The following is a 27,149-nucleotide window of genomic DNA, read 5'->3' as shown; positions in this document are numbered from 1 at the left end:
GTACTACACCCCCTTTCTCGCTATGGCGAATATGAGATGGAGATGCGTCAGCACTGAGCTCAACTGCCGTAGGCACTGACTCCATCTGTCTACTTAGTATCTACACTCTCAAGGTGTAAGCAACCCTCCCTCAATAGGTAGAGATGGCAGTCGACTATCTTTATCATGCCCCTTTACAATATCCATGCAGCCGTATTCTGTTTTATGCCGAGTTAAAATTTCCTCAGGAATAATTCTCATAAAAACAAGGCGCTGTTGACGCTTCTGCGTTTTCATAGTACGATTAAGAGGCAACTCACCCCTCACGACGACGGAGGCGATCTACCGATATTGGAGATGATGTTTATCCCCAAAACATTCCAAGTACCGGTAAGGATTACAATGAGGGGCAATTTCAATTTCCCTTGCCAATATATGTCCTTGCCTACGAATCGCATTGATTGGCTTTATGAGAGATGTCATGAATGTGACCTAGATACGTGGTCCTTAGGCGGGGGTAGAGGCCGTATTCAAGTCGTAAACACGCATAGGAACTACTACAGACGAGTGAGAGCATCTATTTAAGGGTTACCGCCTACCGCCTGCCGCTTCGAATAATGGCTAGGGAGTTGCTATTGCTGAAATTAGAATTCCCAGTTTCTTCTGTATCATAAGCGAAATCATGGGCATCAGTAGCCAGCGCAACAATGGCTTCAGAGAAAACTGGAAATGTGCTCTCATCTGTTTGGGCATGGCCTTCGCGACCGCCCAGTATGGCTTTGACGTGTCCGCTATAGGAACATTCCAGACCATGCCTGGCTTCTTGATGACTTTCGGATACCAAGACCCATCGCTGAAAGGGGGCTGGGGCATCTCCACGACTGGCCAGCAGTTGATCGCATCATTCTTGAACGTAGGAACTATAATCGGCGTTTTCTTCATTACGCCGTTTGGTCGCTATTTTGGTCGCAGGCATGGGATATGGATGGGCGCCATTATCGCTTTCGCCGGATGTGCTACTCAGATAGTGGCCACCTCGATTGCCACCTTGTGTGTTGGGAGGGCACTGATGGGAGCTTCAAATGCTTTCTTTATCACCTTTTCAAACGCGTACATCGTCGAGTGCGCGCCTCCACGGCTACGTGCAGTTTGTTCCGCTATGTTCGCCGTCACCATCAACATCGGAACTATCCTCGGGGCTATCGTCGACGAAAGGACATCTCATATTATGGGCAAGCTTTCTTACCAGGTCCCCCTCGCCTGTCTGTTCGTATTTCCTGCATTGCTGAGTATTTTCGTATTCTTTATTCCGGAATCTCCTCGGTGGTTGGTACTTCATGACCGCCGCAAAGAGGCCGAAAAGTCGCTTGCTTTTCTTCGTGGCGACTCTCTCGACCTAGAGTTTCTCCAGGAGGAGTTCGTTGAGATCGTCCGGGGGGTAGAGGAAGAGAAGTCGATCACGTCTGGATCTAGCATAATCGATATTTTCAAGGGCACTAATCTACGTCGTACGATGCTATGCGTGGCCGTTGCGGTTTCGCGCGCTTCTTCAGGCGTATGGGTATTCTTGTCTTACGGTGTAAGACCCCTATTTCCCCAATGCGCTGCTCGCCTCGCGTCGTCTAACGTTTCTCCAAGACCTACTTTTACCAGCAAGCCGGAGTCGATGATGTCTTCAAAATTAGTATCTACTCCATGGTAGTTCAGCTTGTTGGTGTCACAGCCGGCTTGTACTGCGCATACAAAGTCTGGGGTCGTCGCACCATGCTTCTTATAGGGACCGGTTCGGCAGTCATAGCTATGGTTGGACCAGCAATAGGAGCTACAGTTGCGCCCGGCACACCAGAAGCTGCAAGAGTATTCCTCGCCTTTAACTTCTTTTACGTCATTACATACAGCGGTTTCGCTGGATCAATGACGTGGCCTATATCGGCGGAAGTGGTGAACTCAAGATTGCGGGTGCTCACGTTATCCTTTGCCACCGGTGTGGATTATGTATTTGCTTGTAAGTTGTCTTGCCTCGTGGCGTAGTGTGACAGAGAATTTCGGATTGTAGGATTGTAGAACATGAATAACTAGGCTGACAGCAAGTATAGGGTTAATCTCGTTTTGCTCGCCATACTTCATTAATCCCACCGCCTTGAATTGGGGTGCCAAGTATTGCTGGATATGGGCGGCGTCTAATGTCTTAACCTTCGGTGAGGATCCTGGCACATTTGAGGCTTAAGCTATTTGCTTGCTAATTGGCTGTTTAGTCTTCTTCTGGCTGTTCTTACCAGATATGAAAGGTAGATCCTTAGAGGAGATTGACGAATTGTTTGCGAAACGGGTGTCCACTCGGGACTTTCCCACGTTTGAGTGCCAGTCTTCCTCCCAGGCTCACGATATCGCATTGCATAATATAGAAGAAGCAAAAGTAGCGGTTACGCGAGTTGAGATAGTTGACTAAAAACAATAATAAAATAAGCTATTTTTTGCACTGAGAAATATAATCCAGATCCATCTATGCCTTTGAATATAGCCTTCTATAACCAACTGTTCAAGGTACCTTACTGGGTATCATACGTCAAAGTTGTATCTAAAACGAGATATATGTATACGGCATTGCTTCTTCCTACCTTAGGTACCTACATACCTACCTAACTTATCTGCCTCTATATATCGACATAAAATTTCGGTGTAAGGCTTTTTAATTCAAGTCCTTGGTAGGCATAGTCGTATAATAGCTGAGGGATATAATTATAGCAGATAATCCTGTTAGGTGTCAAACAGTATAATCATAGATAACAACTCTAAGGAGAATTTCATAGCTTATAGTACGGCTACGGAGCGGGAGAAGTCCACACATATGCAAGCAATGCAGCTTTTTGGTGTGTAGGCCTGGTTCAAGGCGAGGATTGCATGTCCTCATGGCCATTCCATGTGATAGGGTCAATATACCAGGGGATTGACCCCAAATGTAACCCACCCAGAAGAACTAGAACAAATGGGATTTTCCAAGATCGGGCTTCGCATTATCTATAACCTACATACAGCCTACATGCAGCCTACATACAACCTACATATAACTTACACCTGCAGGTGATTTGCATTAGTGGCAGTCGTATGTCGCACCCGCCAGAAGGGTGTAATGCCTGTATCCGCCTAGATGCCGAGCCGTTGGCAACCCAACCGCATGTAGGCTGGCACCTATCACGATAGGGCAGCGGAAGCGTCATATGAGTTAAACCAATGTCAGATGACGATGCGATCTAAGTTGGCTGCATGCGGATTGGTGTGGGATGTTCCAACGTGTCGTAGACGGACAGGTTAACATACGCGGGGCTGTTCCCGTATGACGGGTCGTCGATAAAATACCTAACGATCGCCCCCCTTAGGACCCAGTTTCGAGTAATGCTTCTCCAGGACTGGATCGTGATTCTTGGATCCGATTCGTGATACCATAGTCTGGGCCATCTTTATGCTTCCGAAATGTCCGTGAGCTCTACAACATTGGTAGTTACCGCGGGCCCGGAGTATTCGAGTGTCGTAAGGAGACAAGTCACGTTGACGCAGACTATAACGTACCCAGATGCGACATCTACCGCTGTCGTAACTCTCGACCGAGGCGCCACACCGACCGACACTCCGGCTCCGAGTTGGAATGCTGGTGCCGCTTCATCCGACGGTCTCAGTCAACAACAGATTGGTATTATCATAGGGTGTTGCCTCGGGGCTGCCGTTCTCGGGATGATCTTATGGTGCTGCTGCACAAATAGATGTGGTTGTAGGCCTTATAGCGTCTATAACAACGGCGAGAACGATATAATCTATTTTTCGGATGATATGGAAGAGGTTACCATTGCCGAGCCGCAAAGGAGTTACTGGCCAGGATTCCCTCGATCGATATCCCCACCGGCTACCCCGACCTATGTCGCAACGGATACGGGTCCTCAGTGGACGGCGTATGAGGCGTCGAGAAGATATTACCCAAGCTATTATGAGGGCTAAAGAACATCGTGACTTATCGAGGACTTCATTAACATCGTTAATGTTCAACTGGTTGCCTGTCATAATGTTTCTACGCAAAGCAAAGGACCTACGTATAGCTCCCAGGCGAACCCGGTTAAGGTAAATCAATCTACAGTCCTCTCTAAACTTTTCTTTTTGCGCCAGAGAGCTGATATGATGTGAATTCTAGTACGCGTGCTATGGATTTTAAACAATTTGGACTTTGGTTTCTTGATGGAGAATGATACCCCTTTTAAAGCTTTTTAATGCTATTGTAAACATTCATGGCTGTCGGAAAAGCCCATGTATGAACTTGGAAACAACCGCATGTATAGGGGCTACGATTACAACCCTTTTCTAGACAAATATATACCCACATTCCCAAATTTATTTTATACCTATTTCTTCAGAAGCACGTTGGGGGTTTGTTTAGGCACGCCATTCCATTCGTATTAATAGTAGGGATGGCCCTACAATATCATAACCACATAATTTTCATATCGTTTACTTTCTGGGAAGACATTCCCTACAGAGCAAATAACTTAGCAATGCTACGAAAATACAGCATGATGGGGTTGCCGTGGCCTACTATATAGTATTTTCGATTTCTTCATACTTATACTCGTATTCGCACCGTGGGTCGGATTATATTCGTATATTATTCCTATCCTACATGCAACCCCCGCAACTAGACTACCATATTGTGTTGGCTCACGCTAAAGCAGTTCGTTTTTATCGAGGTCAGATTAAAGGAAATGCTAAATAGGGTATTGAGCTAGCTTTTCCTTCTGAATTCCCACTTCCACCAGCCCCCAAAATCCGGACGACGTCGTACTTACTGAGAGACAGCTAGATTTATCTATTCGCAATATCGTAAACTTAATATACGTTATGTTCTAGCCTCCTTCTGGCGTCATTGAAGCGTTGAAATCCCGTGCGCCTAGATATACCGAAGAGGAACTGGCAAATAGGGGCCGAAAGTAATGGGACTTCCTATGCAGGCAGAAGTACTTGTGTACGAAATATCCGACTGCTAATGGTATCACCAATGCTGAACTTATATGGTCTACTTTTTATGAAGCCGAGATGACTCAAGACCAAGCGCGAACATAATTTGCTTCAACACTTTTCGATCTACCAATTTTATACGAGATATTAAAGGCGATTTACGAGGACGACGTGAAGTTTAAAGGTGCATTCGGTTGGGCTTACGTTGATAAGTAGGAATGGGGCCAATATAACGATCACTTTGGGGACCAAATGTGTTCCCTTGACAGGTACCTATACAATCTACTAGGTTAGGGGGTACCTAGTGTTATTTGAGATAATACAAGCTTGATGTTGAACATAAATAATACTTTACACTAACTAATGAGACTATTATAAATAGGTGTAGACTTCCCATATTTAGGCTTGCCAATATGTCGTTACACTCGGCCCTCGACTTTTATAAACCTAGGTTTAGGTCTAGTATCGACTGTACAGTGTCCCTGATGCTTTTTTCTAAAGACGTGTACTCCAATTCCAGAACTCTCTTAGACTTGCCGTTATCGAAGCCAAACACTTCATCAGGGAAGTCGTCTGGTATGTCTCTGGGCGGAAGACGTGCTTCAAACTCTGGGTATGACTTCCGGATCGAGTCTACAATCCGCTTATTCGAGAAATGATTGCCTACGATGTAAAAACGGTTCCCACCAGCCTCTGGCACGGTTATGGCCTTAAGGTGCGCACGAGCCACATCACGAACATCAACGAAGGTGAAGACTGGGGTTATAGAAGACATATCTTTTTTCATCTTTCCTTGTAACATATCCCGGATACGATGGTTAGATGTGTTCATGTGGTCCAAACTCGGGAGGTTGCGTTGCACCGGGCCGAACGTGTAGGTACAGTTAATGACAACGAGGTCAAATTTCGGTCTCTCGGTTTCCATAAAGGCCCATGCAGCTTTTTCGGAAAGCGTCTAAATTCGATTTAGTGAATAACCCCAACGATAATGATAAATCTATATACTATACCTTACTGGCCACATAAGCTCTATTGGGATCCTTGACGTGCTCCAAAGTCCACGGAGCCCAACATGTCTCATCATATACCTTCGCGTGGTTGAGAGGGTTGATCATTGCTGCGCTAGAAGACGTAATCACTACGCGCTTTACAGTAGGCGCGTGCGCCACAATTGACTTGAGAATTCCCGTTGTCCCCTTAATTGCTGGGTTTAAAAAGTCCTTAATCGGATCTTGAACATTGAGATGGTAAGGGGATGCGGTATGGACAACATAATCAAAGATTGTTCCTTGAGTAAATGCCTCCAATGGGGTATTAGCTATTTCGTTTATAATTTGATTCGGCTTTTCTCAAGACATACAGAGTCAAAGGCATTCTCCTTTGCAATATCTCCTATAACGATGTAGGAGAGCTTGTTGCGCTGAAAAGGGCTGGCTGATTCTACAATTCTGCGACCCTTTTCATCCGATCTAGCTGTTGTAACAACTCTGAACCTGCATAACGAGTAAGCGTATAAGTCATCGGGGTGGGAAAGAAACAATACCCATTATCCAAAAGTTCGTCGATGATGTGAGATGCAATGAACCCGCTCCCCCCTATACCCAATCAATCTGTTAGATTATCTGCCCACCTAGGTACCTACCTATCCTGAGGTAGATATTTAACTATGAAGGATAGGTAATCAGGTTAACTTACCCGTCACTAGTACTACTCCTTTCGTTGACCCAGTAGGATTATTCATTTCCTTCATCCTTAGGGCATACCAAGATATCAAGAAGTGAAATGGGTTTTTCTTGTAATTGATTGCTTGTTGGCTATACGACGATATAAAGCGCCTCTACAAGTGATTTGGAAAAGAGGGGGACATCCGCCTTCTTTCACACCCTCTCCGGTGTTCCGACGCATCTACCCCAATCAACACCGAAAGAATCAGTGTGACGTTGGCGCTCGTAGCAAATACCTACGATAATTGTTAGCACACTGTGGCGGCTTTAAAGATGGATAGTGCTTATCCTCGGTGCCTGCCTGAATGAATAATATCGTCCAGCCAAGCCTCCTATCTCCTATTGCTTTATTGGATACTGAGGATTGAAACTGGCGGCATTCCCTATCTTAACTCCGGATATATTTCTTCTCCCTCACAGAGCGCAAATTGTTAAACACTCGTATGGAATTTTTGTCGATAGACCGTTATCGCAATGTCAGTACCAAGAGACACGAAGCGCATCCATGTTGCTATAATTGGTGGTGGCATCACGGGGGTTATATTAGCATTGGGTCTGCAGAAACGAGGTGTTGACTACGTGCTTTATGAGAAAGCTCCGGCGTTCACAGAGATTGGAGCCGGTATCGGCTTCAGTCCTAATGCAGAGCGTGCTTTTACGGTCGTTGACCCTGAGGTATACCGCATCTACAAACAAGTCACGCCGCCAGCTGAAGGCGAGGAATACTTCCAATGGATTAACGGCGAAACGAATGAGCCCGCAGCAAGACTATTGATCGGTGTCGACTGTTTTCAAAAAGGTCGACGCTTCGACTTCCTAGAGGCATGGTCTAACTTGATTGATAAACATAGGGTCAAGTTTGGAAAGTCGATAGTGTCGGCTACCCAAAACGATAACGGGGAGGTATCGTTGAAATTCGGAGATGGAACTGTCGAGAAAGCTGACATCGGTAATGACTTTCTAAGCAATACTCCAGCAATCGATACTAATAAGAATACCTAGTTATTGGTTGCGATGGCATCCATTCACGGATCCGCCAACTCATATTGGGGGAAGAAAATCCTGCATCCTATCCCTCATATACAAATAAATATTGTTTTCGGGCTCTGGTTCCTATGGACAAGGCCCGGGCAGTATTGGGGGAGGAGAGGAGTACAGGCGGAGTGAGCTCGTTGAATAGGCTCATGTATAACGGTCCAGGAGCGCATATTACTTACTACCCCGTTGCGAAAGGACAGTTCATGAATATATTGCTCGTCATGTCTGACCCAAATCCTTGGCTTACTGGCGACGGAAAACACACGGCTTTGGGAGATAAGTCGGACGCTATTCGCGCATATGCAGAGTGGCATCCGTTTGTAAGAGCAATAATAGATCTGCTACCTGACGAGTTGCAAAAGTGGGCTATCTTCGATATGTTTGAGAACCCAGCACCACACTACAATGTCGGTTGTATGGCCATTGCGGGGGACGCGGCTCACGCCGCTGGCCCTCATCTCGGCTCGGGTGCTGGCTTCGGAATAGAGGATTCCCTAGTTCTAGCAAGCCTGCTTGAAGCCGTCGACACAAAGCTTGAGAGTCAGACCAACAAGACAAAGGCCGAGCTATGCCATGCTGCTCTCGTCGCGTATAATAATGCTAGGTACGATCGTACTCAGTGGCTCGTTGGCGCTACCCGGGAGGCTTGTGCGTTGTTTCACTGGCAAGACGAGAACGTAGGCGACGACTTTGGGAAGTTCCTCCCCGAAATAAGCAAACGTTTTCATAAAATATGGGATAACGATATTATGGAGATGGTCAGAGAAGCACTGGCGGAATTTGATGAAACTTTAGATGAAAAGCCAGATGGGAAAACATTGCTCCCCAACTGAATCAGAATCCAGAAGGCTATCAGTTCATAAAACAGGCACCTAACTTAAAAAGCTTACTGCCACTGCAATTCAGCAATTAAGTTAACTTCAAAAGTGTCCAATTCATTCATCATATATCTATAACTGGGGTATCTCAAAGTATAGTTCTAATATGAATATTACAACTGGGTAGACCATATGCTACGTGCCTCTTACATATTTCGTAAGGGTCCCCCAAAGTCGTAGCTTGCTGAACAGGGTGTAAAAATACTAAAATTGCAGTATTCCCCTAGTTGACGTACTTCTTTTCCTACCACGGCGTCATCTCTAAGGCATGTATTGGTAATATATCCAAGTTGGTGGTTCCAATAAGTATCTGACGGGTTAATGTCGAGAGTAGAAGAGCTAAGTGCCCAAGGTAAGGAATCACGGACGAGATTGTGGCGTTTGATAAATATTATCGTCAGCGAATATCGCTGTAGTAAATGGTTGTGTCGGATTATATTGCACACCGGGCGCAGTCATTGCAAGGGCGATCTCCTCGTCCATTTTTATCCAAGAGTCCCTTTCTAGACGGGAGGGCCGACTTAGCGGCTCACCACTAGCATAGCCAGGTGTACTTCTATGTCCAGACCTCTTCCGTCGAGCAACACGCAGAGAACCGTAAATAGTCGGCGCATTCGCAACGAAACACGAGACGAACATCTGAACCGACGCCCATAAACTCCGCGTAGTTTGAGACGAGTCCTCGTTGAATATCAGGACCACCCTGATTATGGTAATAACAATACAGAACGTGCCAAGCGCAAATAAGGAGTAGAGAGAAATATATTCTGATAAGGTCCGTTTCCTTAGGCAAACCAAGGGATACGCGATGAAGAGGAGCAACAGGTCGACGAAGATGTTAGCTATTCCTTGGATAAGCAACTAGACGTAGGCTCGCACACAGTGCCCTGGGTCAGGGTTAATTTGCCAGTATAAGCTGATCGGGCGGCATTCAAGGAATGTTGCTAGCAGAATTGCGATGAAGGTTACGACCACGGTGACCCAAGCTGTCTTGGTAAGACGATCTGCCCATGCTATTCCCGAGGTTATTCTTGAATAGAACAAGAGCAGAAGGCAAATCTGAAACCACAGTGCTGCTGTAAGAAGAACTCTGGCCAACAAGACAAGAATGCTGCCTGTTTTTAAGTGACTTGTATCGTAATAATCTGAGAGGTGCGGGTCGTGTAAGACTTCGTTGGTCGTTCCAAATCTCAGGTAAAAGTTGTTGGCGATGACCCTCCCAATAATCATCAGCATCGATAGTGCGACGAAGACGAAACTGATGTCGACAGGTTCACGTCGCCATCGAGATATGATTACTCGACTGGCTAAGATGACAACCGACAATACCGCGCACGCATAACCAACATCCTGGGCTTCGTACGAATTGTACCGCATCGTGTCATGTTTTCGGGAAGCAGTTGCTCTAAAGCAGCCTAATTATTATGAATACATTATTATGTTGGTAAAGGCACGCAGCGACACGTTCCTGGAGGCGAGGATGTATGTTGAGCAGTTGAAAAACAACCCCGGATCCGGATGTATGTACATAGAAGGCTTGGAGTAAGATGGTCAGATAAATACCTACACTCATTTATAACCTCGGGCCTCTACGCATGAACAATAACGAGCTAAAGTTATTAACGGCGTTAAACTCAAGCCATTCTGACTAATTTTGGTCGAGCCTGGTCGAATTCATCTCCACCCTCGAGAGAACCGGTTTTAAGGCTAACTACTAGTCTTATTAGTAAATGTACTGGCACAATTGAATGCTACCGAAGCAGAGAATATACACGGTACCCTTGTTCGGTCCATAGTGTCGGGGTCCGGGGGCGAAAGGATCTACAAGGTATTTCCTGCGACTCACATGAACGCCATCGAGGATCATGGAAGTCATCGTGGGTGTGGAGACGATAATGAATCCTACCTCTATGTAATGGTCAAATACGGCAACGCGCGCTGACTTCTATGCATGCTGTTAGTTCTTCGCAAACGCTGGTTGGAACCCAACATGCTCTTCTTACCGCTAGAGGCGATCTATAAGTAGGTCGATTCTAACAATCTTAGGTCATCCCAGCGATATACGAAAGAAAAACTTTTCATCAGCATTCGTCTTCCTCCGGTCTGTTAGTTTGGCAGGTCGGGGAAGAGCCGAACAAAGGTGATGGTGGCTACCTAGGTAGGCAAGCTAAAAAAAAATACAAATACGACACTGGTCAGGGGCTGTCACCCCCTGACGCTGTACATCATTTATTCCCCAAAGCCCAACTATGCCTGCTAGCCTCATGCTCGGGGAACGTAGCCGAAATACTAGGCTCACTAAATAAGTTAGACTTTTGCCACTTACCAAAACTCAGATACACACATGGGACGATTTCTTAGCAACAAGATATTAACTTTCGATGTCCTCACTTCTTATATTCTAGAAAAAATACAGCCTCGTGAGTTTTTCAAGCATTTTGCATATCAGAGAAGCGGCTAACCTTCTCACAAAGACCGTAAACCAAGCTCTAAGTGTAAGTTAAGATCGTTCAAAGCCCGGGAGTGCTCTTATAACGAGATACGAATAAGAATTAACGTTCGTCTCGCCGTATGTCACTTCGAATAGCTCTCAAATTTTACTGCTGAACTGGTGCTGGGGTATCAGGTGACCTTGACCCTGATCATGTGATCATATTCTTAGTATAAGTACCATTTATGGTCGCACACGCCTATTTTACATAGTATCATCCATATTCAATACAAGTCATTCCTTCTCATTCATTCATTTATATCACTAAAGCCCTTGGTATCAGGTCTAATAGGGCTTGATCCAAGGCCAAGACTTCTAAGTCTTGTTCACTGCAAGGTCTAAATTTTAGATCGTTTCGTATTGCCCTAGCGATTTCGGAGTCTGCCACGAACTCCAAGCAAGACACATGCTGCTCTACCTCAGCCCAATGTTCTTGATGCCTTATCGAGATGTGCGACTATTTTGTGTCTTCCACTAATATACAGGGTTCTGCCATTGGAGAGTGATAATCGAATGATGTTGTTATCAACATCTTTTGGAGATACGCAACTCAGTAAGTTTTCTGAATATACATGGATAACCCTATTATTTCTCGGAGCAATTAAAGTATATACAACCTCTTTCATGCCTATTTTCAATCTTAACATGGAATATTTCATTCACAATTATTCTAATCATACTAGTTAATGAGAATCATGCCTTCGATTGATATTTAATATAAGGCTTGAACGAAAAAAAAAAAACAAGAAAAGTATTATTTTGATAAATCTTAAATATTCAGAGATTTTGGGTGCGCTTGTTATTCCTCAATACATAATATAGTCTAACATGCAAGTTTGTGGTTTGAATAACTAGTTACCCAAGGGTCAAAGTATAGTTGACACGGATATATTCTCTAACTACCTAGCCTTTAGAAATAATACACTACTTGTGGCAAAGAACTACCTATTTGCCCGTATAAACAACCCCCATTAACAAGCGATATAGTCTCAGCAAACAGTTAGGATTGCGTATGTCAAAGCTATCAGTGATAAACGTTAAACTAGACCCATTCTCAAGATAGTCAATTCTTTTTCGGGCTCCCTACTAAGAATGAATTTGGCAAATGTTGTAAAAGCGGCTTGAGCATACATGATGTTCTGAGGCTGGGAGGTACGCAGTCATTCCGCATATTTACTTTGGGGGTATACTTGATTTATGTTCATTTTCTTTGTTGAGACAGGATTTAATACATAAATCACATGGCTTGACACCTCCTTTGACAAAATGATATGTACACCCGCACTTACAGCTGCACTTAAACAGCGGGCTACAATGACCACATCGACGATGCCCGCAACCATGAGGCCCATCGCACTTCATAGCGGTACCAGGTGTAGAAAGCATGTTAAAACACTTATGACAACGCCAGTGGAGTATTGGGATGGTCTTACGAGGTTGTAGATAAGAATCTGCCTGTGAGACCGGATCACATTCCCTTTGGCACGTATTACAAAGTGCACTACCCGGCTTTCCATGAGTAAGCTCGAGGCAGTTGTGCTTGCGACACCCGCACTCAATGAACACTTTCGTGTCGGGGTCTCGCATACGCTTACATCGTGAACAGACCCATCCGATTTGCTTGGAGACACTGCAGTTACTACACTGGAATGGTCTAGTCAGACACATCAAACCACAACTCTCCTCAAGGTCAGGTGGGATTTGTGTACTCTTGTGCCCGTCGCAAGGAACAGGTGGCCCTCGCTTAAGGATGTTTTTGGCCTTTGCCTTACTACAATACTCCCATGTTGACCGTTTGTGAGAACATGGGTAAATAGCAAATAACTCGGTACACATATTGGCCTTTTGACAGATACTCGGTGTTAGCTAGTATCTCGATAAAAACTTCGACGGGTGAAGCAAGTTTTGGCGACTTTGGTTCGACAATTTATCAAAATATGAAAAGAGCAACAGTTTCGATGACCCTATATAAGTAATGTTTGAGTAGTATTGTTCTAGAATCATTATGCATGTTTTGGAACACATTCTTGTTCAAGAACAATCAAACCTAGGACCTTTCTCTTTGTATTCTAAGAGTATAACCCCTAAGTTACTAGGCTATATTTCCTGAAATGTATCACCACCCATTGTTATCTCATAAGTCAAAACACCCTTATTGGGGCCACCTTAGTGGGGGCCACCTATTTCCCATACAAAATCAACGATTTCGCATATCTATATTTAATTCAAGAAAGTAGATAAAAATAGACGGTCTTTGATTTTGAGTATGGTATTGGATTCTCACCAGGTATAAAATTTTGGAAAAATGGCAGGGCTAATATCTGTGGTGAAATGAATACAAAAGTATACACTAACAATTATACATATAAATTTATATGTAAAACTGTTAAGGGGTATTATTGCTTATAATTTTACCAATTAATATGGTAAGGGTGTTTTGACTTATGATTCGGCCATCATTTTCCTAAAGAGCGTGTTTAAACATACCCAAAGTACTAACTTCAGGTAGGTAAGGAACTATCGTGAAATATTGAATTTGCAGATCAACCATGAAACATGGCACTGTTTAAGAAATAATTTATAGACTATTATTTAAACGTTAAGGTTCTACAAGTAACGAACGCATGCTATGCAAGTGGTGTAGAGGTCTGATCTATTGACTCAATTCTTACTATTCAATTCTAATCTTAGTCCAAGTGTTAAGCTAAAAATAAACATCATAGGTGCTTAGCCCTCACTGCATCAGGACGTACAAAATAAATGGCCCAGAAGTTTTTGTTTTCATCATAAGATACTATAAGTTATACTAATGCTTTTGACGTGCCTGGAGCGTGTTGTATTCATCATCCCTCGAACCCGAATGCTAAAATTTTAGCAGATACGCGGGGGGGTACCGAGGGTATGGGTACCTATTATTGAGGGCATTGCTGAGGGATTAAACGTGGGCGTGAGAATCTAAAAAGGAAGAATACAGATTAGTTGTAAAGAACTATGATGAGAAATGGCTGCATACCTAGGTAGGTAAGCATTCCCAGATTGCTTTAGGAATGGAAATAGCCTAAAAGCTGATGATGATGATGATAAGAACGTTAACGTCTTGGTGGCTATAAGCTAGGTAGCTACAGCATGCGCATCTATGGCGCTCTAGACGTTGTGGGGCGGGTCAAGTTGTTCCGGGGTTTAGCCTAGTCTTGCCCGATATAATTACCACCCCACTTGTACATAATAAACTTAGAAAAGACAACCTCTTATGTGAATTGGAATCATACCATAACATTTTTACGTCTAGAGTACCTCCTCCTTTAAGGGGAAATAGAGCTAGAGTTTCGCCTAACATATAAGATCTTCCACTTCCTATCTCCAGCCTTAACCTGCTTATAGCATTACTCTACCTAGTTAGCGCCGGCGCTAAATAGCCAACTTAATTAAGGAAAAACCTATCAAACACGCCTTTTTATAACAGAGATGGAATTACGTTTAGCGCCCGGCAATGCCTAAAAAAAAAAAGCTTAACTACCTAAGTTAAACTATTTCTGGTTTAACCTCAATAGAATTCAAACCCACTTATTGCGGCCTGTAGGCACGGACTAACACACATCCAAGCGTTAAACCATTACGCCATGTGGGTAGCCTAAAAGCTTAATTTGTCAAACGAGCAACAGGATGTCCGATATCATTTCATCTATTGACTAAAGTTACAATTATTATTATTATTACTATCATTTTTACAAACAATCAAGGTGTATATACATCTCACATAAAACATAAAAACATAGCCCAATTTAGTTTAATCTCAATTGTTTATCTATATCATACTTTTAGGGAATTTTAGATTGAAGATGTATAGAAAGGGTGTCAAATTCGGAAGGTTAGCTTTAGTAAGTAATGTGTTCTCCTTTATTACTGAAGGTGACGGGCCAGTTTCGGGAATTAACTACCTACATGGCCTAGAAACCTGAGGTGCCTATATAATATCTTGAATCCGTCATCTACCAAGGTTGGATAGTACTTGACCTAATAGCCTTCCCAGCATCTTCGTCCCGCTTCCCTTGTAGAACGTCCCTGACGAACTGACCACCGATAGATGGATCACGCGCACCCAGCTATGACAACAGTTAGCAACACGATATGTACACCGAATTTAGCGGAATAAAGAGCCATAGAGCTCCTGTAGTAAGCGACTTACCTTCTTTAAGGTCTCGGAGCCGAACCCTCCTAGCCCAGTAACAAAAAATCCAGGGGATACAGCCCATACCTTGACGCCGTCATTCTTGAGGATACGATGCCATTCACGCATCAACACTGTATAAGAACATATTAATAACAACTTCCCGGAGAAGAGACGAATGTCCACTAAGTAATAACCGCCGAGAGTCCCTAACTGGGCGGTGAAGAAATAAATTTAACGTCACTTACTATTCAGAGCCGTTTTTGTGGAACGATACCCCGTCACAGGCATCCCAATCTTCGGCTTCGGCCATCCAGCGGGCGGACTATCGTTGATGCCCGCAGAGTTGGGATTAGTTGTGTTCTCGGTCTCTGTGAGTGTGCTTGTGCCGCTGGTCATAAACACGATGCGAGGATCAGTAGACTTCAGCAGCAGAGGGACCGCGAGCGAGGTAAGCACGTGAGTGCCAGTCACGTTGAGGTTCCAGGTAGCGTTAAAGCCCTCGCGTAGCGACATTCTGCCTTCCTGTATATCCAAGTCGAAGCTACCGCCGCTATTATTGACTAGTGAGTCTAGTCTTCCATGCTGCGAGCTGATGTACTCGATGGCCTTCTCAAGTGACGCATCAGAGGTGAGGTCTACTTGTACAAGGCTGAGCGAGGAGGCAGACTGCGGGGTTTCTTTGCGCAGTGCTGCAATGGCGTCCTCGCCATCAGATACAACCAGGGCCCCGATGATGAGCTCGTACGGAATTTCAGACTGATATAAAGCCTTCGTAATTTCGAAGCCGAGGCCAGTACTACCTAATACAGATTATAAATATATTTACTGAAGAATAGGGGATGCTATCTTACCACCTGTAATCAAAACAACCTTCTTATCCGATGTCATGGTTGATAATTATGACTGAAGCTGGTTTTCTTAGGGGTTTTCGTATGAGTCTTGGGTATGGATATCCCAAATGCTAAATGTCGTAAAGTCTAGTAAAGATATATCGACTTTATTTATGTATAACGACTATTGTTACTTTTATATTCTAAAATTGTCCGTACCTAGGTACCTAGGTACTTGTATTGCTCGTTGTCGGGAGACCAGGTAAGGGTAATCAATCTTTCCGAAAGAGTTTCTACGTTCAAACTTTTTGGAAATTGACAAGGTAAATGATAAGGATGTTACGTAAAAAATGCGCGGTAATTGACGCAGCGGCCTTCGGAAAGCTATGACGTACATGCTTGCGCGCAGGTACATGCTTGCGCGCAGGTACATGCTTGCGCGCACGTGGAAACGTCCCGTAAGCAAGACCATAAGAGCCCGACTTTTAAAAAAGGCTTATGCTTAGTTATGTCATTTCCTTATGTTATCTTCTTATGTCATCCTCTTATATTATCCCCTTATATCATTTCCGAAATTTAACTGTTACGTGCCGCCACGCCGGACCGCGCCCCGAGGGGTGCTCGGACTTCGCTTCGTTCGGGTTTCGCTTCGTTTGGGCCTTAATGCGTTCCGGCCTCGCACCCCCCTCGCGCGGCCTAGCGGCGGCACGATGTTTTAAGCTATCTAATAAGCTGTCATATAACCCTAGTCTCATGTAAAATAGCGGTGAAATACGCGTTCCCAAAATAAGCCTCATATATTCCTATTCAGTACGGATCAGTTGTGTGACATAAGGGTATCCTTTATTATAAAATTAAGTACTATGGGAGGTGATTATGTAATTACTGGCTATACTGAAAATTACTAGGCTTTGCTAAATAATAGATTATTGATTGATTGAACTAAACTAAAAGGGGCTTTTTTTATTTTTTATACAAAACACATCTGATTGTCTGAATGACACGTGACCTAAGGTCACGTGCCTAGATGTACCAATGTACATCTCACAGGCTTCGCCCACTACATACCTAATTATCAACTTAACCTAGGTAATTAATATCATTTCCAACCCCAATCATCAGTACCAAAGAAATATTATACTTAAGCCACCTTTGTAAAGCGCTGTGTCCTTTGATTAGTTAAATATACATGTAACCCATATAGTTACTTAGTGTATAAACCACTGACTATATGCTTCTCCGGTCGTTCAACGCATACCCGGAATGTAATGAAACAATATATTACCTTTCCTAATAATCCTGCAAGAATAACAGACTCGGCATGTGTGAATCGTGTAGGGAACTATATAGCTCGGCCTTTCATCTCCTCGTTGTTTTAGGCCAATACTAGTAAACCCCGATTAATCCCCTGAAAAGGGGCATCGATTTAAATCAACGACTTACGAAGTAATGCCTGTCCTATTTCTATCACTTGATCAGGATGGGTCACAATATGACGGTATGCAGATGGTACACAACATCCGATGTTATTCTTATTAGTAACGATTACTGGTATTACTATGCTATTGTTTGCTATTGTTGAGAGCTTACTTCCGGTAATATCGGTGTTATCGGATATATTGAAGTCTCCGTAACATAGCCACTTTACGGAGATATAATCCTACCCAGCAGACCGAACTCAAATGAAGCCGGTTGGAGCATAAATCATTTCTGTAGTTTGGGCACCGGGGATAATAAAAAAACAATCTCATTCAACAGTGGTAATGCCAATACTCTAACGACAGCATGTAATAGTGCCCTCCCTTTGACCAATCCGCCTAAGAGCATTCAAGATAAAAGAGTACCGTACAGTGAAACTTAGACCGGGTAGAGACTCTACACTTGGCAAAGGAATATCGTCTCCTATAGGCGGAGTCTCGTAAAATTAACTGCCTCCTTAACTTCCTCCCCATGGGCTTACCGACCATATCGAGTATCCGTATTCGACTAATCTGATGGCGCGTGAAACGGTCCTTTTGTTCTCCGAACTCCAGAATGATTGCGAGAAATAGCTTTGGGTATGTTGGCACAATTTTAACACAATGGAATGCGATCGTAGCCCCGACCACGGCGAGTCGGTGCGGTATAGAGCCCTGTGAATTGATGCGAATTAGAGGATGCGGAAAGGAAAATGCAAGTCGTAAGCGTCGTGAAAATCCATGAATGGTCTTCGTAGCGAGAAAAACGGAGTGAGACGGTGCAAATGCTATATTGAGTGATCGACTAGAATAGGTCTAAACTTGGTGTTGCTGCAATTGTAGGTGTTTACCAAGTTACGTAGTGGCGCGCGAGTCCCGTATAGAGGTACTCCCAGGTGTCGGCGTCGTTGACGGCCCGGGGTGTGTGTGTGAATGGGTTTGTGAATGCGAGGTATGGATGCGTCCACGCTTGGTGTGTGACAAGGTTCCAACATCATGTTTCCCTATGCTCAAGTTAGTACATGCAATTTGAAAGGAACACTTCGTTAAACTCACCATCACAGCAAGCCCTGACATTCTCGAGCCTGTCAGACGCTCGGTCTTGTTCCTCGATTATTTGTCTTAGATCCTCAGCGCTGTCAGGAACCTCGCTTGCTTCATATATGGCGCCCTCTTGAGGGATATGGGTTTTGCTTCTCAGGCTACTGAACGTGCTATTTATCGAACTCGATTTCCAATACCCGCTTAATCTTCCTAGAGTACCACTTCGAGAGGCTTCTCTCTCACGCGTGGGAGTAAGTGTCGGGATACTCATGGACACTTCTACCCGTGGTGAACCAGAACGCGTAGCCCCTGAATTGTATGAAGACAAGGATGGGGGAGGTCGCGGGCGGTTGCCGTTAGCTGGTCGTCGGTTAATTGAAGGGTTGAACTCGTCAACATCTTCTTGCGTGATTTGGCCGGCCACGTCTTCGGCATCCGCCTGACTTTCATCGCCTGTCCGAAGGAGGAGGTACGACAGTGCATTGAACCAAGTCTCATGTCGCTGACCAGTAGTGCATGTGAACTTTACCGTTCGGCCGGGAGAAACGATAATTAGACTCTTTCTGTGAAGTCCGGGCGGCATTGGGTTGTCATCACCGACTATGCGTACAGCCTCGATTGGAATACTCTTTGCCTTTAATTCTGTTCGGCCGCCGGTGGATGGGTCACGCTCACTCCAGTATAATGTCCTAGTGTAAGGATGTACCCAGAAATATCGCCTGTGTCTGTTCTCGGACATTTCTCCGCGACCAGTCTTGCGTGTGTACTTCCAAAGATACTCACCAATCATGGTCTGTGTGATGGCTTGGATCATGCGAGGATCGGTACTAGGACCAAAAGCCGAAGGATCCATACCCATTTCACCACGGATATTGAATCTTGTATCGATCTCGGACGCAAAGGACGACACGGATGACTGTCTGCTGCGAAGGAGCATCCTTGGCCCGGAGTGGACATCTGCGTAACCTGGGGTTGAACTTCGGCCTGCTTTGGGTGTTGGTGTGCCTTTGACAATGGAGCTTGGGGACAATGGACGTCTGCTACTTGGTGTTTCTGGTCTCGAGCCTGAATTATTGTACGCGGACGCAGGGAGTGCTGGAGGTCCCATTGGCCCTTTACCGCCGCTGGATGAGTGCGTACGTGCGCCTTCAATTGCTTCTCGATGATTAGGAGGCAAAGGCAACCTAGGTGAAGCGGGAGCTTGAGCACTGGCTAGAATGTCTGTTTGTCGCGCGGCCACTGGGCCTGTGGCGGAAATAAAGCCAGAGTCACCAACTCTCTGTCTTGCCTCTGCTTCATCGAAGGGTGTTACGATGACCTCACCACGAGACGTGGTAATTGTGAACGAGTCAGGAGATACGTAGCCTTGCTGCTTCAGTAATTGATCAAGCCCGTCTGAAGTCAGAGTAGTCTGACAACCTTGGTTGGAAGTAGAGAATCCTGGCTTCTGCGAAGGACGAATGTTTGTGTTGGCAGATAACTCTTTAAACGGTGTCTTTGATTCTGGCGTCTCGGGAACAGGTGTGGCACTTGGAGATTGGCGAGTATCATCTTCTGCAATCTCTGGTGTTGAAGCTCTCTCACCTCTGCGCCCAAGAAGTCCGAGTCCGGTATCAGATGATGTATGTGCCGAGCGATCTTCATGGGGAATGATAAAGGCATCGCGTTTAGGGCTTCTGAGTTCGGATACTTCAACCGGTTCGGTTTCTGTTGAGTTGATTGTGGAGAAACCCAGGCTAGGAGGTTTGGTTTGGAGAGAAATTTGTAAAGCTTCGAGTTCTGCGGCGTGATCGGCCAAAAGTTTCTCTTTCTCTGCAGCGTTGTCATTCTGGTACAACTCAAGGGCGCTTGCATGATCGGCTTTGAGAGCGGCTAGTTCTCTGGTGAGTGCGACGTCGGCATCGTTCTTGAACCGAGTTAACTCTAGGGAGTGGCTTGCACGAAGAGCTTCAAGAGCTTCGGCCTGGGCGATGTCATGTTGCTCCTTAAGATGCTCAAGCTCATTGACATGGTTGTTCTTAAGAGTTTCCAATGCTTTGCTAAGAGTAGATTGATGCACAGCATGTTGGGTCTCTAGTGCTTTGATATGTGCAACCTTGAGCTCTTCTAATTCTTGCACGTGTGTTGCTTCGTTCTCGTATTTTAGTGACTCCAACTCAGCCGCATGAGTTGCCGCTAAGGCTGCTAATGCTTTGGATTTCTCACTGTCTCTTTCATTTCGAAGATTCTCCAACTCGAGGGCATGATTTTCTGCCAACTCTTGCAACTTTAGGGATTGCGTATCACCGTGAACCTCCTTGAGTCTTTCCATCTCATCTGCGTGAGCTGCCGCCAAGGCTGACAATGCTTCGGACTTCGCATGATCACTGGTCTCGCGAAGATTTTCCAGTTCATGCAAATGGGCGTGTGTCAGTTCTTGCAACTTCCGTGCCTCAGTCCCATCACGCTCAGTCTTGAGATTTTCTAACAATTGAGAATGGGCATCGGTCAGCTCCTGCAGTTTTTGAGACTCCGCTGCTTCGTGCTCTATCTTGAGTATGCCTAAGGCCTTTGCGTGACTGTCACTTAGCGCGGCTATTTCGGAAGCCTTAGATGATTCAAGGTTTCGACGAAGCTCGACAAGCTCCTCCGAATGTGCGCCAGCCAGTTCTTCTTCCAGCTTGGCCTTAGCGGACTCGTGCTGAGTATTCAACGCTGCCAATTGATCGAGGTGGCCCTGGCGAAGGTTCTCTAATTGCTGCGAATGAGTAGCGGCAAGGTCTTCAAGAGCTTTGGTCTTAGAAGACTCGAGTTCTTGCCTCAATACATTCAACTCCCTCAGGTGACCCGAAGTAACATCTTCTAGCTCTTTCGACCTTGCGGTTGCATTTTCACTCATCAGAGTCTCGATATTCCTTTCGTGCGAAGCCTTCAGAGACTCCAAGGCTTGCGACTGAGACTTTTCGCTATCGCGTCTTTGAGCTTCAAGGACCTCCGCATGGGCAGCATTGAGGGCTTCAATCTGTTGAGAGTGCGCTGCGTCGCCTTCGGTCTTGGATGACTCGACTTGCTTGTCGATAGCTGCCTTGAAGGTTTCTAGCTCCCTAGTACGAGTAGCAGCATGTTGACTGTTTAGGTTATCGATCTCCTGTGCATGAACTTCCTTTAGAGCTGAGAGTTCTTTCACCAATGTCGCTTGACTCTCAGTCCTAATTGAATCAATTTGTTTCTCATGAGATGCTACAAGCGAGGCAATTTCTGCACCGCGTTGGGCATCGGCAGCGTTCTTAAGGTCTTCGACGTGCTTCATATGTGCTGCCTCAACGAGATCCAATTCTTTGCCGTGAGCCGCAACCAATGCGTTCTTTACTTCCTCTAGTTGTGCTAAATGGGCTGCCGTCAAGGATGCAAGCTCTTCCGAATGGGTCGCATCGGAATGCTGTTTCGCTTTCTCAAGTTGCTCGGCGTATTCGATTTGGAGGGTCTGTACTTGCTTTGAATGCGCGTCAAATAGTTCATTCTTCAGCTGATTGATCTGACTTGAATGTGCAGCAACCAAAGCAGCGATTTCTGCTGCATGACGGTTGTCGTTCTCGAGCTTCATATTCTTCAACTCATCAGCATGCTTAGCTTTCAGGTTGTCTAATTCAGTAGCATGTGTGGCCATGATCTCGGCCTCTCTTGCCATCATCTGCTCCAAATGAGAAGATTTGAGAGCTTCCAATTTAGCGTCATGGGCCGCCCTGCTTTCCAGGTCTTTCTGGGATGCCTCGATTGCGAAAGAAGCCTTCAAGGCATCAATTTCTTGAGCATGGGTAGTTTGGCCTTCAGCTGCTTCCTTGGCGGCTTGATTGGCATAGCTTAATCGAAGCTCCTCAAGTTGCTGTATGTGAGATCCACGGAGATCGGCAAGAGCTATGTCAATCTCGTCGGCGTGGCTAGACTTAAGCATCTCCAATTCGCGAGAATGAGTATCTTGAGTGTGGGAGACAGCTTTACTTATCTCGTCAACGTGACTGGACTTGAGAGCTTCCAGTTCTCGAGAGTGGGCTGCATTCGTCTCAGCAATAACTTCGTTGATCTCCTTGGCATGATTAGACTTTAGCACCTCAAGCTCTTTAGCGTAAGTACTCTGGGCATTAGCAAGAGTCTTCGCCAGCTCATCCGCATGACTTAATCTTAAAGCCTCGAGTTCCTGTCCATGCACAGCTTTAACCTCCATAATTGACTTATTGATCTCATCCGTATGGCTTGATTTCAAAGTTTCAAGCTCATGGGTATGGGCGAGGCTGACTTCACGCTGCATCTTGCTCAGTTGCTCTTCATGCTTGCTCTTCAGCTCATCCAGAGCCGTTGCGTACGACAATGCCTTTTCATCGCTGATTTCCTTGAGGGCCTTTTCATGTTCGGCTTGAAGAGCTACCAAATCGGCGGCATGAGTGTGCGTATCTGGCAGTTCATCTGTCATTGTACTACAATCCACCATGATAGCCCTCGGCAGAAAAGGAACCGGTGGTGGAGGCGATACGGTCCTGCCCCTAATGGATCTCCTACTAGGTGTTGCAGATAGATACGATTCATTGTCACTACCGTCGAACTCGCCCAGTTCAGCAGCCAGATTTTTGACAGGTTGATGAGGAGTGCCTGCTACACTGCTGCTCGCAATACTTGGGGGACTGCTGAGGAAAGCGGGCTCCTCACTAGGCTGTCTCGAACGACGGTAAGCACCGCGACTAACTCGGAGAGGAAATTTGGCCTGTAAGGGCGGCAAGGTGACAGGCGCTCCAGCATCATAGCCAAAGGGAAAATCTTCATCCTCGGTTGAGGCTGTACTGTGCATAGACTCACTCCGTAGACGTCCCTGGAAGCCAGATATGCTATTTCTAGGCGTACGGCGCCTCGAAGGGGTTTCGGTTTCAGTCTCGGCATCATCGTCGCTCGAAAATTCCTCAGCACCCGTATGGAAGTCGTCCGTCTCAGTCGCCGGCTCATGTGCGGTTTCAAACGCAGCGTCGCTCGTCTCGTTGGCTGTTTCAAACTGCTCGTATGGCTCTTCCGCTACGGATTCAAACTTACTGGATCGCGAAGCTAGTGTCGAATGAGCTGGACTTGTAGAATCGGGCTGGTCCTCCCAATTCGAGTCTTCAGAAAAAACTTCGCTTCGAACAGTACGCAGGCCTCCCAGTAGTCCCCGCAACGGCTTTCTTTGCTCTTTCACCTCGGCTTTGCGTGTGCGTTTAGGTGGCGGCGGAGGCTCGTTTCGTAATTTCTCTAGTTCATCGCGAGCTTCTTGTAGCATGCGCCTGAGTTCAAGTTTTTCAGTCTTCTCCCTATGCACATTGCTCCTCAGTCCCTGGATTGTGCGATGAGCATGGCCTAAAGATGTCTTGAGCGTTTCTGACTCTAACAGAGAGTGTCGCGGTGTTCCTTTCACGGGCGAAGGAGGAGGTGAGTGTTCCGGCGTTGTCTTGTCCTGCGCAGATTCGGAATCTTCTTGGTTCATACCAAGGATTGATTCGCGCTCGACCACTCTCGCTCTCTGCGAAGCGGATACTGCTTTGGCGAGCTCTTGATTCTGTCCGGTCAATTCATCTATCCTCTTGCGCAGGGCCGCTCGTTCGGTGTCGGCAATGACTATATTACGTTTTGCAGAACCAAGTTCTATATCGTGATGCTTGACTACCGCAGCATACTCCTCGCTAAGTTTTGAGTGATTCAGTTTGACCTCGTCCAATTCCTTTTGGGTGGAATTCTTCTCGGCTTGAAGAACAGTTAGAGTCTGTTGCAATTTTTTGTACCGATCCTCGGCCTCTCTCTCCTTAGCAAGGAGATCATGAACCTGAGTCTCGAGACTCCAGTTCTCATCCTTGTAACGATGCTCACTCTCATCCAGTGTCTTAACTCGCTGTTGGAAACCTTCTGCTTCGTATTCAAGCTTAGACTTCTCAACTCTGATCTCTTTCAACTCTTCTTCCTTCTCGGCAAGCAGGCCTTGTAAATTGCGCACCTGGGCAATTAGAGATGTGCTGATTTCCGCCGCAAACTCGATGTCGTGGATTCGATTGGCAGGTTGGTTTCGGACTTTTCGGTTGGGGACACTGAATTTGGTTGGAGATGCAGTTGCCTGGTCTTCGAACTTGGAAGGGCTCACGGAACGCTGCGTTAACAATTAGTTGACTGATGCTCACTGAAGTTTATATTAGAAAATCTCACTCTGCCTCCTTTGCTTTCTGGCGCAAATGGCGATCCAGCAGCAGCTTCATTACTAGGGATCCTCTGCTTTGGTAGAAATGCACGTGCGCTTTCCCTGGCGACATCATTATAGTCTTTTTCAATCTCAGCCAGTCTTTGTCGCAGATCATCAGAAAGTTCTCCTTCAGCCTGCTGCTTCTCAACTTCCATTAATCTTTGACTTAGCTCCTTGCGCTGTTGTAGCAAAGCTGTGCCTAGTTTCCCAGCTTCTTCCATTCTTCGATCCGTCTCGGCTAGATGAGCCTCTAATGCACGCTTCGCCTGCGTTGGCGAAGCATTGGGACTTAGCGAAAAAATTTGAGAGTCAAAGGTGGATAATCGGTGACGACCCGCACTTGGAGGTGATGCCGCTACTACGAAAGGATCATGTCGAGAATCAATGGCAGGCGAGGGCGATGAAGCCCCGCCTCTATTACCAAAGGAAGCCATCACGCTGCCGATTGCAGGTGTCCAAGGAGAAGGCGATTTCCCCTTGGATTAAAATTGTGGCATGCAGCCTGATAAAGACGCGAAGGCCGCACGTGAATCGCAAAAATCTGGTAAGAGGATGTTTTTGACGTGGCGGGAGCTAACGAATACTGCCCCTGGTCCAAGAGCCAAAGAGATGCAGCCTAATGAGTTGAAAAGGATTGAGTGGTAAACCGAAGGCCCAGCGAGTAAAGTACACGTCCAATAAGATTCGAACCGTGTGGCGTGGACTTTGACAGCGCCCAACCTTTGGCGTGAGATGACTTGGATGATCCTGATGACGGAGAAAAATATGGCAAACAGAACAGCTAATGGCCAAAAAATTTTCTATTGATTTGCTGTCAATCAGAATTGAATGCCTCGGATGACGTTCCTCGATCAAAGTCTCAGGTCAATTCGAATGCGCTGGAATTCTTAGTAACAGGGGTAGCGCAAATGTTACTGGTAGAATTATAAACTCAAAGACGCGGTGTCTGTCCGAGTTTGAAGTTTTGACAGGTCGATTCCACCAATCCAATGTTATGAGGTACGAAGTACAGTGCGCGGGTTGAAAACATGCAGGTGCAATTGCGACTGTACAACGCGAAGGCACAATCTAAACAAATTGTCGCACAGGAAATACGCGACGCAGGTGCCCGCCCAGGAAGACAATTTTGCACGTCCCAAGGTTTTAGGACAGGTACCTAAGGTACGTTGTATTATTCAAATTTGTCCTGGCCTGTCCTTAACCCGTCTAGGATAATCGAGATGATGTTGTCGACTGCAAGTAATTGTCGGAATAAAATGAAAAAAGCAAGAGGAAATCGGTCGTTTTGTTAAAAAGTCGGGATTAAAGGTAACGTAAGGTAACGTAAGGTAACGTAAGGTAAGGATGGTAGGTATTAACAATTGATTAGACAGAATAAGTTCCCTACGAGAAGGGGGGGGAAGGAAACAAAAAGGTGTCGCGAGTAATTTGGTTTGGGGTTAAGAAAATGGGAAAAGTTCAGGGTGATACAATTAGAAGAGTGTACAGCAGATGAGCGAATGACGAGATAAGTGACTAAATGAGTGTGTAAGTTTGTTAGGTAGAATGCAGGTACGGCGCGAGCATGCGGTTGACCGGTGCCGTGTAAGACGACGCGTCCTGCTCAAGAAGAAACAATGAGCTCCAAACGGGATCCGGAGGCTGAGAATTTGGAGACTTGGGAAATCCGTCTAAGAAATAGTCGGATTCCTAAATTGGCTAAGAGCTGTCTCGCAAATAATAAGAACGGACCCGGACGGAAAGAAGGGAGGCCGGGAGAAACAACAGAGGGAAGAGAGAGAAAGGGGGGACAAGAGTCAATAAAGATGCCGATGTTGAAGATAGGAAGAACGGAAAATCTGTATGTACTAAGCAATTGAATGGCATTGTGGATTTGCGACAAAGTGTGGATGAGCTACGGTAGGGATCAATGCAATATCCCGTAGACAGTGTGAAAATATTAAGTATTAGCTCCTAACACGTGGCGGGCCGTTAGTGCTTAAAGTGCGCCTAGTACAGTACTGTACGGCTGAGACTTCTAATGATATACCTAGGTACCTAGGTACTAAATACTTCAGGTACCGACCTATGTACCTATGCAATATTTCGTACAAATAATCCCTATTCCAACTCAGATTACATGTATGACACGAGCTACATAGGTTAGGTACCTATACATACTCTCCCCACATCTACACCTAACAACAGTGAATTTAGAAGGTAAGTACGTATATTTTTATAATCTTCTGGCTGTAAAATATGGAGCTAGAATCCGGTAAAGCTCAATCTCATAACACGTCATACAACTTGCTGGCAACCTATCTGCGGCATCGA

The 27,149-nt window shown here is 45.5% G+C and overlaps 7 protein-coding genes across 7 annotated transcripts; 3 read left to right on the top strand and 4 right to left on the bottom strand.

The window, feature by feature from the left end:
* Positions 1–486: 486 nt before the first annotated feature.
* On the top strand, positions 487–2,463 carry F4813DRAFT_39868 (general substrate transporter). The gene is made up of 4 exons (XM_049248081.1): positions 487–1,558; positions 1,618–1,984; positions 2,076–2,177; positions 2,235–2,463. Exons 1-4 carry the CDS (start codon positions 662–664, stop codon positions 2,426–2,428), a joined length of 1,560 nt encoding a protein of 519 aa, XP_049100583.1. The 5' UTR covers positions 487–661; the 3' UTR covers positions 2,429–2,463.
* Positions 2,464–2,980: 517 nt separating this feature from the next.
* Positions 2,981–4,602, top strand: F4813DRAFT_355734 (uncharacterized protein). Its single transcript, XM_049242911.1, has 2 exons — positions 2,981–4,089; positions 4,160–4,602. Exon 1 carries the CDS (start codon positions 3,451–3,453, stop codon positions 3,967–3,969), a length of 519 nt encoding a protein of 172 aa, XP_049100582.1. The 5' UTR covers positions 2,981–3,450; the 3' UTR covers positions 3,970–4,089; positions 4,160–4,602.
* Positions 4,603–5,252: 650 nt separating this feature from the next.
* On the bottom strand, positions 5,253–7,007 carry F4813DRAFT_39725 (ketoreductase). Its single transcript, XM_049247927.1, has 5 exons — positions 6,673–7,007; positions 6,521–6,572; positions 6,338–6,470; positions 5,988–6,278; positions 5,253–5,932 (listed from the first exon to the last, which is right to left on the bottom strand). The coding sequence occupies exons 1-5, from the start codon at positions 6,725–6,727 to the stop codon at positions 5,417–5,419; spliced, it is 1,047 nt and encodes a 348-aa protein (XP_049100581.1). The 5' UTR covers positions 6,728–7,007; the 3' UTR covers positions 5,253–5,416.
* F4813DRAFT_39747 (FAD/NAD(P)-binding domain-containing protein) lies at positions 6,513–8,775 on the top strand. Its single transcript, XM_049247945.1, has 2 exons — positions 6,513–7,650; positions 7,704–8,775. The coding sequence occupies exons 1-2, from the start codon at positions 7,176–7,178 to the stop codon at positions 8,570–8,572; spliced, it is 1,344 nt and encodes a 447-aa protein (XP_049100580.1). The 5' UTR covers positions 6,513–7,175; the 3' UTR covers positions 8,573–8,775.
* F4813DRAFT_395532 (uncharacterized protein) lies at positions 8,775–9,994 on the bottom strand (the record flags this gene model as incomplete). Its single annotated transcript, XM_049247707.1, has 2 exons — positions 8,775–9,459; positions 9,499–9,994. The coding sequence occupies 2 exons, from the start codon at positions 9,992–9,994 to the stop codon at positions 8,978–8,980; spliced, it is 978 nt and encodes a 325-aa protein (XP_049100579.1). The 3' UTR covers positions 8,775–8,977.
* A 4,816-nt stretch (positions 9,995–14,810) lies between these two features.
* Positions 14,811–16,553, bottom strand: F4813DRAFT_355724 (NAD(P)-binding protein). The gene is made up of 4 exons (XM_049242910.1): positions 16,131–16,553; positions 15,525–16,079; positions 15,295–15,410; positions 14,811–15,211 (listed from the first exon to the last, which is right to left on the bottom strand). Exons 1-4 carry the CDS (start codon positions 16,165–16,167, stop codon positions 15,098–15,100), a joined length of 822 nt encoding a protein of 273 aa, XP_049100578.1. The 5' UTR covers positions 16,168–16,553; the 3' UTR covers positions 14,811–15,097.
* A 2,028-nt stretch (positions 16,554–18,581) lies between these two features.
* Positions 18,582–25,270, bottom strand: F4813DRAFT_380149 (uncharacterized protein; the record flags this gene model as incomplete). Its single annotated transcript, XM_049245537.1, has 25 exons — positions 18,582–20,516; positions 20,706–20,785; positions 20,816–20,860; positions 20,897–20,947; positions 20,978–21,025; positions 21,056–21,136; positions 21,170–21,197; positions 21,231–21,386; positions 21,417–21,451; positions 21,485–21,548; positions 21,582–21,611; positions 21,657–21,670; positions 21,701–21,760; positions 21,791–22,049; positions 22,080–22,115; positions 22,146–22,435; positions 22,490–22,541; positions 22,581–22,660; positions 22,721–22,775; positions 22,806–23,127; positions 23,164–23,186; positions 23,217–23,294; positions 23,328–23,398; positions 23,438–24,746; positions 24,803–25,270. The coding sequence occupies 25 exons, from the start codon at positions 25,268–25,270 to the stop codon at positions 18,582–18,584; spliced, it is 5,670 nt and encodes a 1,889-aa protein (XP_049100577.1).
* Between the last annotated feature and the right edge of the window lie 1,879 nt (positions 25,271–27,149).

Source organism: Daldinia decipiens, assembly GCF_022478715.1.
Source record: "Daldinia decipiens strain CBS 113046 unplaced genomic scaffold F4813scaffold_12, whole genome shotgun sequence".
NCBI classification, from domain to species: domain Eukaryota; kingdom Fungi; phylum Ascomycota; class Sordariomycetes; order Xylariales; family Hypoxylaceae; genus Daldinia; species Daldinia decipiens.
The sequence above is the reverse complement of the archived record's forward strand: the minus strand, read 5'-3'. Positions and strand labels throughout refer to the sequence as shown.

Coding starts and splice junctions, on each gene's coding strand:
- F4813DRAFT_39868 (XM_049248081.1), top strand. CDS start 662: ATGGGCATCAGTAGCCAGCGCAACAATGGCTTCAGAGAAAACTGGAAA. Junction 1,985..2,075: donor TGTGGATTATGTATTTGCTT/GTAAGTTGTCTT, acceptor CAGCAAGTATAG/GGTTAATCTCGTTTTGCTCG. Junction 2,178..2,234: donor GTCTAATGTCTTAACCTTCG/GTGAGGATCCTG, acceptor TTGGCTGTTTAG/TCTTCTTCTGGCTGTTCTTA.
- F4813DRAFT_355734 (XM_049242911.1), top strand. CDS start 3,451: ATGTCCGTGAGCTCTACAACATTGGTAGTTACCGCGGGCCCGGAGTAT.
- F4813DRAFT_39725 (XM_049247927.1), bottom strand. CDS start 6,727: ATGAAGGAAATGAATAATCCTACTGGGTCAACGAAAGGAGTAGTACTA. Junction 6,573..6,672: donor AGGAGTAGTACTAGTGACGG/GTAAGTTAACCT, acceptor GATTGGGTATAG/GGGGGAGCGGGTTCATTGCA. Junction 5,933..5,987: donor GAGCTTATGTGGCCAGTAAG/GTATAGTATATA, acceptor AATCGAATTTAG/ACGCTTTCCGAAAAAGCTGC.
- F4813DRAFT_39747 (XM_049247945.1), top strand. CDS start 7,176: ATGTCAGTACCAAGAGACACGAAGCGCATCCATGTTGCTATAATTGGT. Junction 7,651..7,703: donor TGTCGAGAAAGCTGACATCG/GTAATGACTTTC, acceptor AAGAATACCTAG/TTATTGGTTGCGATGGCATC.
- F4813DRAFT_355724 (XM_049242910.1), bottom strand. CDS start 16,167: ATGACATCGGATAAGAAGGTTGTTTTGATTACAGGTG. Junction 16,080..16,130: donor GGTTGTTTTGATTACAGGTG/GTAAGATAGCAT, acceptor AATCTGTATTAG/GTAGTACTGGCCTCGGCTTC. Junction 15,411..15,524: donor CACAAAAACGGCTCTGAATA/GTAAGTGACGTT, acceptor GTTCTTATACAG/TGTTGATGCGTGAATGGCAT.